Source organism: Rattus norvegicus, chromosome 7 (assembly GCF_021556685.1).
Source record: "Rattus norvegicus strain SHRSP/BbbUtx chromosome 7, alternate assembly SHRSP_T2T, whole genome shotgun sequence".
NCBI classification, from domain to species: domain Eukaryota; kingdom Metazoa; phylum Chordata; class Mammalia; order Rodentia; family Muridae; genus Rattus; species Rattus norvegicus.
The window spans coordinates 25,610,726-25,623,591 of record NC_141540.1 but is presented as its reverse complement, the minus strand read 5'-3'; the positions used below and the strand labels follow the sequence as shown (position 1 = coordinate 25,623,591).

Genomic DNA, 12,866 nt, shown 5'->3' with positions numbered 1-12,866 from the left:
AAACTGCCACAGTATAACCTGTGTATGAAATCCTAGTGCATTTTCTTTAGTCTTGTCAGTTGATTCCTAGTTAGGATAAATCATTAAAGCTAGTATTACAGAAATTACAAGTTCTATAAGATAGTGGATATTTCTATCTTCCACACAGAGAATAACTCGATTTAGTAAAACCAACATAGTGAACAAGAACAATCAAGAAGTGAAGCAGAAAAGTGATTCCGTCTGTCTCACGCTCGAAGCTTTGCTGCCCCAATAACACCGAGCAAAGGCTGGGCCCAGGGATGTGCCCACTGTTGCTGCGATAGGATGTTCAAGTCCAGCACTGGCAATGTAACAGTGGAGAGAAAGGGAGAGGGAACGGAAAAGTTAACACAAATGACTTGCCAGTTCCAGGATTCAAATATATGTCTTTTCCAATTATATCTCACTACTATCAGACAGCAAATGCCTGGCTTGTTTTGTCCAAGCTAGCCTTTAGGTCCTGGGCTCAGGCTCTCATGATAGCAGGCTTTCCCATGCACTGTAAGTTGAGGTTCTAGGGTGGGGTAGGGTGAGGGTGGTAATGAATATTTTATTTAAGTCATCCTATCTATAAGGTTTGTAGTCATTTGCATAAAGACAACAGTCCAAGTAGATTCCAGTTGAATGCTTTTGAGCACAGTAAAACATGTAACCAGAAAACTACTTAATAAAAAAAAGAAAAAGAAAAAGAAAAAAAAAGACAGAGTCTCACTATCTAGCCCTATCTGGCCTGGAACTCTCTAAGCAAACCAGGCTAACTTTAAATTCACAGAGATTCACCTGCCCTCCAAGTGCTAGGATTATAGTGTACAGCAGCATATCCTGCAGCCAATACATTTCTTAACTGTAAATAACAGTACAAAATGGAAAGGAATCTTTTTTTTTCCCTCCAGAAGAGAGCAATACAGATGGTTGTGAGCCATCATGTGGTTGCTGGGAATTGAACTCAGGACCTCTGGAAGAGCAGACAGTGCTCTTAACCTCTGAGTCATCTCTCCAGCCCTATGCAGAAAGGAATCATACTGGGTAGTATAATCACTGATGGCAAACCCACATTGAATTTATTTTGTATTTAAAGATCCATCTTTAACCCTGCAGATAGAGGAATTGGTTCTAAGCATGAGATTGCTGGTGTTACAGACATTGCAGTACCCGCCCCTGGAGATTCGAACACCGAACGAGAACAACAGGAACTCCACCTGGATCCTCTGCAAAAGCCGGGTGCACTCTTAACCGCTGACTCATCTCTAGGGCTCCAACTAAATTTCCTTTTGTTCTGTGTTTCTCCCTCATTTTTATAACTTTCATAAACATAGTATTTTTAAAAGAATTAAATTCACAATTATTACAGTAAAGTTTACAGCCTTTTCGGCCATAACAGTACTTAATAAACTATAATCAAAGTTTGATCCCCACACACCCCCATACAGGGTTTCTCTGTGTATCCCTGACTATCCCAAAGCTCTCTCTCTAGACAAGACTGGTCTCCAATTGAGATCCACCTGCCTCTTCTAGGATTAAGTGTGTGTGTGTGGGGGGGGGTACCACAATTCGAACTCCATCTTTTGCTGTTTGACACGTCTGGATTTATTGGGGGAGAGGTGCCATGGTGTGTGTAGACCAGAGGACAACTCTGAAGAGTCAGTTCTCTCCCTCCACCATGCAGCTTCTGGAAACTAACTCAAGCTGCCAGGCTTGGTGGCAGGCGCCTGTTCTGGTTGAGCCTTCATGCAGTGCCTTAGTGTTATGATTATGTTAAATACTAAGAGAATATCACAGGCGCTGTTTCTGGAGAGGTAACCACGCATCACTGTTGTCCTGTGTATTCTAGCTAGAAAAACAAAAACAAAACTGTGCGTGCCCAGAACCCACTTGGGAAGCCCCGAGGACAATGAAAGACAGCCTGAAATCCATCAGGAAAGTTGTGTCAAACCCAAATTAACCAGGAAGTGCAATGAAGACACCTCACAGGAGAGGGTAATGCACAGATTACTCCAGTACTGTCAGGATGCAGCCCGAAGCTAAGTATGTTTCATGTTTCAACCACCAGTTCTCCTAGAAATGCTGTCTTCAGGACATTAGCTTGTTCACAGAAGAACCTCACCTTGGATTTATTCCAAGAGGCTCGAATGCTCAGCTGTAACCCCTGACAGGAAGCCAGTCCAAATCAAGTGGATAAGTTCTCCGCCCCAAAAGCCCAGTCTGCGCACAGCAACAGGTAACCCTCGCTATGAAGGCTGGGGACAGGCACACAAATACATTTATATGACTTTATTAAACTTTTAAAATGCAAATGTTAACACACGAGCATTATAATCTTATTAGTAAGCTATTAAGGCTTAATCTTTAACTGGATTATAATTACTACATATTATCATTAAACCAGACACTACAAAGTAGGGGTGCAAAAATCATGAATATTTCCCTGTAGTTAGAGCAAAACACACTTTTCTGAGATATCCAATCTACTTTAGAGGTGGGCGGGGGCTGTGGTGTTCTGACTGGGCCCAGATCCTTGTGCATGCTAAGCAGATGCTCTACCACTAAGCCCCCCTCTTTAGTCCAAACCACTTCTTTTCTGTGTGCTGATGATCAGACTCAGGGCCCTGACTGGTAAAGCCCTAACCTCTTGTTAAAGAACTAATCTGAAAAAACAAAACCAGACAGTTATGACAATGTCTCTTACATCATAGATGTTGGGGTGCCACATTTTGGTCAAGAATCTGAAGGTAGGTGGTGAATATGGGTAGTCAATAGGAAATTTAATACGTGCCTGAAAGAGAAAGACGATATGCTAATAAACAAAGCATTATTCATTTGCCTAATAATTCATTCTTTTATATCCCAAATAAACAAACTTCCTTTCTAATAAGAATAAAGTATGTTCTAGTTATTAGCATGTTCTTTTAGCATCTCATCAAATACTGATATTAAATACCCCAACCCAGAAGAATGAAAGGTAGGCTGTGCCCAGTGCTGAGGCTGCTGCTGCCTGGCAAGGAGAGACCCAGACCACGGCATACAAACGTGCACTCTGCAGCCACACCCGTCCTCATCTTCTGGCTACTGTTCTTATGCCAGACAAAACAACTGATACGGTTTTCTAGTAAAGATTACAGAATCAATACATTTTCTTTTTATTGCCATCATGCAAACATTATCCCCCCAATCAGAAACAATGCTGCTGCCCCCTTTGGACATCCTTTCCTTCCAGGGGTTTTCATTACACACTTCCCCTCCCACACCGAGCCTCGAGACTCCAGTTTACCTTCCAAAGCTCATAGTTCAAGCTCATACGCATCTCCCAGCACTAAATAAAGGTTTTGAAACTTACATGTAAATGTGTTATCTATGTACTGGATGTTTGTGTGTACACGTACCATGTGAGCCTGGTAGCTGTGGAGGTCAGAGAGGGAGAGTAGGCCCTGGAACTGGAGTTATGAATGGCTGTGAGCCACCTCATGGGAACTGGGAACCAAGCCTAGGTCTTCTGCAGGAGCAATGAGTGCTTTTAACCATGAGCCGGCTGAGTAGCTGGCTACTCTTAACACTTTCTTTGAACAGGCTCTGAATGCAGCTCAGTAATGAACACTTCCCTAGCATTCACTCCCTAGCCCTAAGTTCAATTTGAAGAACTGACAAGAAGAAAATTTTGAAATGTGGGTAATAGAGAGGAAAAAGCCAACAAGGTATAACAATGTATGTACCACAATGTGTGCATTTATGTTAACAAAAGATGACTCAAAAGGAAATTTTAGCATGTAGACATATGAAATTCTATATTGCTTTGCCTGTATCACATCATAAACATTTTTTAATTATAAAATATTCTTATGCTGGGCCAGCCTGGGCTACTTAAGATTGTCTCAAAACAGAAAGGGGGTGCAAAAAAAAAGATTGTCTCAAAACCACAAAAAGCTAGCCCAGGTGGGACACATCTGTAACTTGAGCATTTGGCACAGTGAGTTGAAGCCAGCCTGGTGCTGCTTTAGACTCTACAGAAAAGTAAGCACTTGTTTGGGCAGTGATTACTTAATAAAACTGGAACTGTGCATAGATTAATGTGGCCCCTTTCCAAAAAGATACCCAGTTTATGATGTAGTCCATATCTTATAACAAATAGAGCAATGTTCTGAGTGTGGTTATCAATGTTAACATAACCTGATTATACACACAGAGATGAAACCTTTTTGGAACCAGGCTATACCTATCTATGTAGCCAAGGCTAGCCTCCAGTTTGCAGTCCTCTTGTCCATCATGTACTAACTAGGATTATGGGTATTCACCCAAACACAGGAATTCTTTCTTTCAAAAAGTCGTTTTCTTACCTTGGGATATTTAGGTTATTCCTTGCTCTTTTGGTATGATAAATATCTTACAATATATGTTCTTGGCCAGAATTCATATTTAAAATATTATGAAATATAAAATAAGGGCCTGGAGAGACTGCTCAGTGGTTAGAGCGCTGACGGCTTCTGCAGAGGACCAGGGTTCAGTACCCAGCACTCAGGTGGCTCACACCGTCTGTAACTTCAGTTCCAGGGCATCTCACATTCTGTCCAGACTTCCTCACTGCATTTGTGTTGTACTCAGACATACCTGCAGGTAAAACCCTCATATACATAAAATAAAATAAACTGGGCTAGTGAGATGGCTCAGTGGTTAAGAGCATTAGCCATTCTTCCAGAGGTCCTGAGTTCAAGTCCCAGAAAGCACATGGTGGCTCCCACCCTCTGTAAGGTTGCCCTCTTCTGCCATGCAGGTGTACGTGCAGCAGAGCAAACAAACAAAGAAGAAGCACATTTTAAAAAAAATTAAAAAAAATCTTTTTCAAAAATCCAAAGCAAGGAGCCTTAGGAGTTCCATCATAAAAGCAATGAAGACGCTGTATAAAGACCAGCTACTTCACAGGGCTAGGAAATAACCAACACCAGGCCTGGCAGCACACATCTGTGGCACACGCACTCAGGGGGTCAAGACAGAAGGGCTGGCCTTCTTTCTAGAGGCTAGTCACAAGAGAGCAGGCCTTTCCAAAGAACAACTCAGTCTAGTCCAATCTGCTATTGCAAAAGCTTTACAACAAACATTTTATAAATTCAATATAAAAAATTATGATTGGGCGGGATGTCGGTGTGTGGGCAGGCACTGGAGAGAACCTGCTCAAACCACATGACACCCACATCCCACCCTTGAGAACTGTCATTTATCTGCCCCTTCTACAAGTTTTCTAAAAACCTCTACTTTCTGAGAGATGTCTTATTTATCTAATTTGAAGCAGGGCCATCATGTAAACAGTTCTCCTCGTGGCTTTTGCTGAAAATTACTGCCTAAAACTATGTTCAAAGTTACCCTAGTCAGAGCGCGCGTGCACACGTGGTTTCTTTGAGACAGGGTGTTTCTGTTTAGCCCTGGTCTCAAACTCACAGAGATCCAGCCTGCCTCTGCCTCCCAAGTGCTGAGATTAAAGGCATGCACTACCATGGCCCTGCTTAAGTGTTTAGTTCTTTAAGAATTAAAGTGCCTAATAAAGAATATAATATATTAGAATTGTTGCCCGAATTAGCAGAAGAAAAAGAAATGAGTGAACAGGGACCAGCAAACAGAAGCCTAAATTAGCCAAAGTCATAATGAACCATAACATGGGGCCTGAGATACAGCTCAAGACATCTCTGGCTTCAGACTCTTGGTTGTTTCTCTAGTATCTCAGAAATGGAGTGAGGGAACTGTGAACTGAAAAGTAAGATCAGGATCTCAATGCTAGAAACAACAATTTTTTAAAAAAGATTTTAAATACTGAACCTTGACTGAAGGTAGGGCCAGCGTCCCCTTGAGGTGTGGCTTTATGAGGAGGTCAAAGACTCTGCATTCTGAAGGAACTGAAGATGTTGCTCCTGGTCAGCTGGTGCGCTTATGGGAAGGCAATGAGCAATCTGGACTGACAGGGTTTAAGAGGTTAAAATAAAACCAGAATTAAGGAATCCAGACAAGCAGGTCAGTTAAGCCATCAGCTACCAGCCACCAGGACATAGTGACACTTAGTATTGCAAAGGGTATCTGAGCTGGAGTCCAGGAGCTCAGGGGTTATCAAGGTGGCTGGCTTCATCTCCAGATAAATGGTTACATAGGAGGGAAACTGGAGCAGCCAATGACACTTTGTAGCACTTCTCTTTGCCCTACTGACACTTTAAGCCACATCTACACTGGCATGCTCCTAATTCTGACAGACAGTTCTGATGATTCTCACTTCATTTTAATAGTCCAGACCCTCAACTTTGGTGCGATGCTGAGCAGCCTGTTTACTAGTTTGTGACCTCATTCCTCAATCACAGGTACTAGACTGCATTCCACCTCTGACTTTTCTTCTGGAAATATACTGAGCAAAGAGTAGCTAGGTCAGTGGGAAGTGGACTTGGCTACCATACACAAGGCCTTCAACCTAAAACCTGGCACTGTCCACCTGCCCCCGAATGTTGTAAAGTGTGTTCAGCTTCTGTCCATCATGAATAGGAAGTACTTCCTGGAGGCTATATTCTTTCTCCCAAACCGAGGATCTCTATGGACCTCTTTCCACACAATCACCTAACAGACAAACACAGCTGAACATCTGGGTATGTGCTTTGAGTAGGGCAAAATGTACTTAAGGCACACAAGCTTAATAAGCTACAGAACCAGGAATGTAAGCTACTCTGTGTAACCCTGGGAAAGTCTCTGAAACTCCCTTCAAACCTTAGTTCTACTCCTTACCCCCCTTTATAGAACTATGGTAGTGAAATCTCACCAGATTGCTGTCCATGTTATAGGATGGGAAGACGGCTCAGTGGGTACACTGCCTGCTGTGCAAGCATGAGGACCTGCATTAGGGTCCCCAGCAGCCACACAAGCTGAAGCTCTGTACTGCTGGTAGATAAGCCAGATCCAGGATGATTCTGGGGTCCTTCCAGCTAACCAGCCAGGCTGAATAACATGGCCAACTCAAGTTTCAGGGAAAGACCCTGTCTCCAAAGCAACGTAGAGAGCAATGGAAAACACCCAACTCCAGCCTCTGGCCTCTACACAAGCATGCACATGACAGCATACCCAGAGACACATGCAGACCTACACCACACACAATAATGCATGTATTAATCAAAATAAGAAACTGACATCCACTGGGCATTTCCTATGTGCTGGACACTTCTATAATATATTACATATGTTAACTCATTTAATTCATAAAATAAGCCTGGCTTATCATCAAAACCTTATTATAAAGAAAATAAATACAAAGCTTTAGGAACTCATATAGGATCATATTTAAGTAACTGTCTTTATATTATTTATATAAAGTTTTCTCTCCTCTCTATATAAAATGCAACTCAGATAACAAATGTTCTGCCCATTCCATCGCAGGGCAGGGAAATGCTAGTCTCACAACGAACAAGAGTTGTATCTTTGTTGTTCTATATTAAATAAGACAATTTTCTTACAGGGAGGTTTTGTTTACTTAGGTTTTTTTTTTTTTGGTCTTTCAAGACAGAGTTTCTCTCTATAGTCTTGACTGTCCTGGAATTCACTCAGTACACCAGGCTGGCCTCAAACTCAAGAGATCTGCCTGCCTCTGCCTCGCAAGTGCTAGCATTAAAGGTTCATCAGTAACTAGAAGGAGAAGAAGGTGGATCCTTGTGATTTTTAGGCCAGCCTCATGTACAAAGTGAATTCCAGGACATCCAGGGATAGACAGAGAACCATGTTTTGAAGGGGGCAGGACGAGGTATGTCATTAGACACAAGTTTTAAAGAAAAGAGTCTTGGGCTGGAGAGATGGCTCAGTGGTTATGAGCACAGACTGTTCTTCTAGAGGTACTGAGTTCAATTTCCAGCAACCACATAGTGGCTCACAACCATCTGTAATGGGATCTGATGTGCTCTTCTGGTGTGCCTGAAGACAGCTATGGTGTACTCATGTACATAAAATAAATAAATCTTTAAAAAACGTTTCTCCTTCCCTTTTTGGAATTATGTCAATTATAACATTAACATTATACCTTTTATACCTCATCTTTCTGACATGGTTTATCATGTAGCTCTGGCTGTCCTGGAACTCATCATATAGACCAGGCTGGCCTTGACCTCACAGAGAACCACCTGCTTCTTCTAGGGTTAAAGGCTTGTAATGCCAGGCCCATATGCCTCTTCTTTCTAATGCTTTCCCCTTGAGGCCCTTTCTCCTAACAGACCTTATTTCTTTTTCTTTTTCTTTTTCTTTTTTTTTTTTTTTTTTTGGAGCTGGGGACTGAACCCAGGGCCTTGCGGTTGCTAGGCATGCGCTCTACCACTGAGCTAAATCCCCAACCCCAGACCTTATTTCTTGAAAGATAATTCTGTGTTGGCTTCTGAGAACCAACCCATTCTTTCCCTCTTATATCTAATAAAAATAAATAAAACAAGTGGACAGCAACTGGAACAATACCCACAATTGTCCTAAGGCTGCCACAGGTGCTATGGCTAGCTATACAAACAACAGCAGCAAAAACAGGAAACCCTGACAAGGCAGAGGTCAGAAGGCAGGAACCATAGAAATGTGTCCTCTCCCTCCAAATGCCTACCGTCTTGGTTAGGGTTTTTCTGCTGTAAACGGACACCATGACCAAGGCAAGCCTTATAAAGAACAACATTTAGGTTTAGTCCATTATCACCAAGGCGGGAGCATGGCAGCACCCAGGCAGGCATGGTGCAGGAGGAGCTGAGGGTTCTACATCTTTATCTGGGCTGCTAGCAAAATACTGCTTCCAGGCAGATAGTATCTTAAAGCCCACTCCCACAGTGACACCCCTATTCCAACAGGGCCTCACCCTCTAATAGTTCTACTCCCTGGGAGGAGCATATACAAACTGTGACACATACCCCAATGCAAGTTTACAACCACCTGTTAAGCATGCACAGCTGAGGCTCTCACACAAAATACTTTTTAAAAAAGTCTCAGCAAAAGTTAATTTCCAATGCCATGTAGGTCTTATAATTCGCCTTGGGAAAACTGTTTCGGCACTGAGCTTTAAGAATAAAAATCACAATAACTAGGTACAGTAGCTCATACCTGTAATCAGGCAAGTGGGCACTTAAGTCAAGAGTCACATGAATCTATCTGGACTATGCACTGAGTTACTAGCCTGAACTATGGCATCAGCTACTGTCGTCCCACTCAACTGCCACGTGCAGGGACCTCAGGACATTCTTTGGGAATATGCAAAAGTGAATGAAATCCCCCTGATGACTACTGGCTTGTTATACAAAACCAGTCCAACTCTTAAAGTATCTGCTAGTGAATAATACAATAAATATTCATAAGCTTGAACATTTACTACATTTCCTGGGCTCACCATTTTGTTAATTTGCCTTTTTCTGTTCCATATGCATTTTTACCATCATCAGGTATAATGAATGGGTCTTAGCAGATTCCACTTGGGTGTTCTACTGAATTCTCTCTCTCTCTCTCTCTCTCTCTCTCTCTCTCTCTCTCTCTCTCTCTCTCTCTCTCTCTTTCTCTCTCTCCTGAATTCTTGACCAGAGTTCTTCCAAAACAAGCATTCACACAAATTAGTTCTTTTTATTTTGGTTTCAGTTTTGAGATCTGGCCTCATGCAGTTCAGGCTGGCCTTGAACTTCTGATCCTACTTGCCTCTACCTAGGACTATGGGGATTATAGCATGCATGTCCCCATGTCTGGTCATTTCATTCAGTGCTAGGGATCAAAGGCAGGGCTTTGTGCCTGGCAGACAAACGCTGTAACCAACTGAGCTACATCTGTAGCCCCTACACAAACTAAATAATCGTCAGCAGCTTCAAACTCTGTCAACTAGTCAAATAGACAGCAAGTGAGCAGTATGATTTAGCATATAACAAATGCCCGCCCATCTACAGCCAGAGAGAATAATCACTTGCGTTTCTTAATTGACTGATGCTGCTGTCGCCATCCTCAGCTGTCCTCATGGAAAGCTAATCATCCTAAACATGCTTAACTTCCCAGTGTCAGATTCAGCACTAATCAATCTTCACTACTGGTCAATGGCTGTCCATCTAGTTGCAGCTTCAGTTTTTTTTTTGTTTTTTGTTTTTTGTTTTTTTTTTATGGTATTGGTGTTTTGCCTGCATGTGTGTCTATGTGAGGGTTCCAGATCCCCTGGAACTGGAGTTAGACATAGGTTGCTGGGGACTGAACTCGGATTGTCAGGAAGAACAGCCAGTGCTCTTAACTGCTGAACTATCTCTCCAGCCCTTCATTTTCATTTTTAATTTTTTAAAAACATATTTCTTATGTATACAGCATTCTGCCTGCATGCATGCCTGCAAGCCAGAACTGGGTACCAGTATACATGGTTGTGAGCCACCATGTGGTTGCTGGGAATTGAACTCAGGACCTCTAGAAGAGCAGACAGTGCTCTTAGCCTTTGAGCCATCTCTCAAGCCCCCCTCACTTTTAATTTCATAAAGAAATTTTTTATGAGAATTTGATCTCAATTTTCTAGGTTATTTTTAAAACCTACTTCCCTGTAAGTCGAGACTATTATGAGGAATGTAATCTGATAATGTCTATTCTTCTCACATAGTTACACTGTGATGGTGTAACAGAAACAATGCTTTGCCACTTAATTTGATGACAACATCCTCCATTGTGCCTGGAGTCTGCCATTTGAAATCAACTTTTGTCTTTTCATTTTTCTCTCTTTTTGGTTTGAGAGAGGATCTGACTATAGCTGGTCTAGCCTCACCCTGTGGCAATTCTTCTGCTCCAACTTCCTGAGTGTTAAGATTATGAGCATGAGCCACCAATGGGTTAAGAAATGATTAAAATAAAAGTTTAAATGCCAAATACAGCAAATATACATGCCAGTCAATACCAGCAACACAACTACATCAATATCATTTTTCCTTTTTTTTCTTGGACAGGGTTCTCATTGCAAAGCCATGGTCGGACTAGAACTCATTACATAGACCAAGTTGTCTTCAAATGTGGTCACCCTCCTGCCTCTGCCTCTGCCTCTGCCTCTGCCTCTGGGGTGTTGAGTGACAGCTGTGAGCCAGCACAGCTGACTCCATTACTGGGATTTGTAATACACCATATGGCAGCATGAAGAGACCACCATATGTCTCCTGTGGAAACCACTCAACTTTGCCATTGGAGAATTAATAAATGCAAAGCTCTAGCAAAATTTTTATGTACACTGAAATTTAAATTTCATATAATGTTCATGTGTCAAAATATTATTCTTTTGTGTTTGATCAAATTCTCTACCCCATAGATCTTTCTTTCCAACTATGGAAATAAGGCATTCTCCTTTAGTCTAAAGAAAATTTCTTTTACACACACTTACACACACACACACACACACACACACACAGTGTGTGTGCACATAGGAGAATAACTGTCAGTACACTTCAGAATTAGAAGGCAGTTTGGCGAACCAACTCCAGGCTGTCAGAATAGGAGGCCATTACACTCACATGCTGAACCATCTCACTGTCCCCATAGCTTCCCTTACATTAATTTTTAATTTGTTGCAGCACTTATTCCAACAGTACAAGCTTGCTATCAAAACTTGCCGTGTACCTTTAAGCCAGGCAGTGGTGGTACACATCTTCAACCCCAGCACTTGGGAGGCAGGATCTCTGAGTTCAAGGCATGCCAGCCAGATCTACAGAGTTCCACATCTTCTTTGAAAATGTGCTTAATGGAGCTGAAGAGGTGGCTCCCCGGTTAAGAGCATTTGCTGCTCTCTCAGGAGACGGAAGTTTGGTTCCAAGTAGCCATGATAACTCACAACTGCCTGTAATTCCAGCTCCAGGGGACAATACAATAGAACATCATAAGTGAAAGCTGTTTTCATTTATAATATTTGTAGTATAGTATAAGTCTTTTTGAACTGATGTAACAAAAGTACCAGAAACTAAATAGCTTTTAGAGGAATTTTTTTTTCTATTCTGAAGGTTGAGAAAAATCCATTCCCAAGTGTGTCTATAAAGACAAAGAGAATGTATCCCAGGTGGTGGTGGTACAGCACTTGGGAGGCAGAAGCAGGCAGATCTCTGTTGAGTTCGAGGCCAACCTCATCTACAAAGTGAGTTTACAAATCGCCAAAGCTATATAGAAATACCCTGTCTCAAACAAATTTGAACTACAAAAAGGGATTTGAGCATGGTGGTGTATGCTTTTAGCCCAGCACTGAAGGGAGGCCAGCCTGTTCCAAATGAGTTCCTGAACAGCCAGGGCTACACAGAGAGACTCTGTCTCCAAAAGAATCAAGGGGAAATTGGGGGACAACTCTATATAAAAATAAGTATATGGAGTTTTATGTGGTTTTGTTCATTTGCCTGCCTCTGCCTCCCCAGCACTGGAATTAAAAGACAAATTGACATCATCTTTATTTTTAAAGATTTATTTTATGTATATAAGTACTCCATCGATGTCTTCAGACACACCAGGAGAGAACATTGGATCCCATTACAGATGGTTGTGAGCCACCATGTGGTTGCTGGGAATTGAACTGAGGACCTCTGGAAGAGCAGTCAGTGCTCTTAACCTCTGAACATTCTTTCTAGCAGATAAAATGCTTTCTTAAGATGATGTCATGCATCATGGACAAAATTCATATAAACTGTACCAGAATAATACTCCGAGTAGTTCTTTAGCTGACTGAGGCTGAAACCACGTAGGTGGTCAGTCACCCACAAAGGATAGCTATATAGGACAGGAAACCCAACTGGCTTCTGCCAGCCTATGTTCCTACCTGATCTCAAAGATGTCACAGTTCTTCTACACTGTTTCTCCCAAGTCACTTTCCTGGGTGATCAGTTCTCTCTGCTTCAGAGTGT

General features: G+C 42.0%; 1 protein-coding gene across 1 annotated transcript in view; it reads right to left on the bottom strand.

The window, feature by feature from the left end:
• LOC148004561 (ubiquitin-conjugating enzyme E2 R2-like) overlaps positions 1-5,951 on the bottom strand; it is a 34,241-nt gene extending 28,290 nt beyond the window's left edge. Inside the window, exons 1-2 of the mRNA XM_087559463.1 lie at positions 5,821-5,951; positions 2,708-2,794 (exon numbers count right to left, since the gene is read on the bottom strand). Coding sequence (XP_087415589.1) covers positions 2,708-2,731 — 24 coding nt within the window. The 5' untranslated portion in view covers positions 2,732-2,794; positions 5,821-5,951. The remainder of the gene's footprint in view (positions 1-2,707; positions 2,795-5,820) is intronic.
• Positions 5,952-12,866: the final 6,915 nt, after the last annotated feature.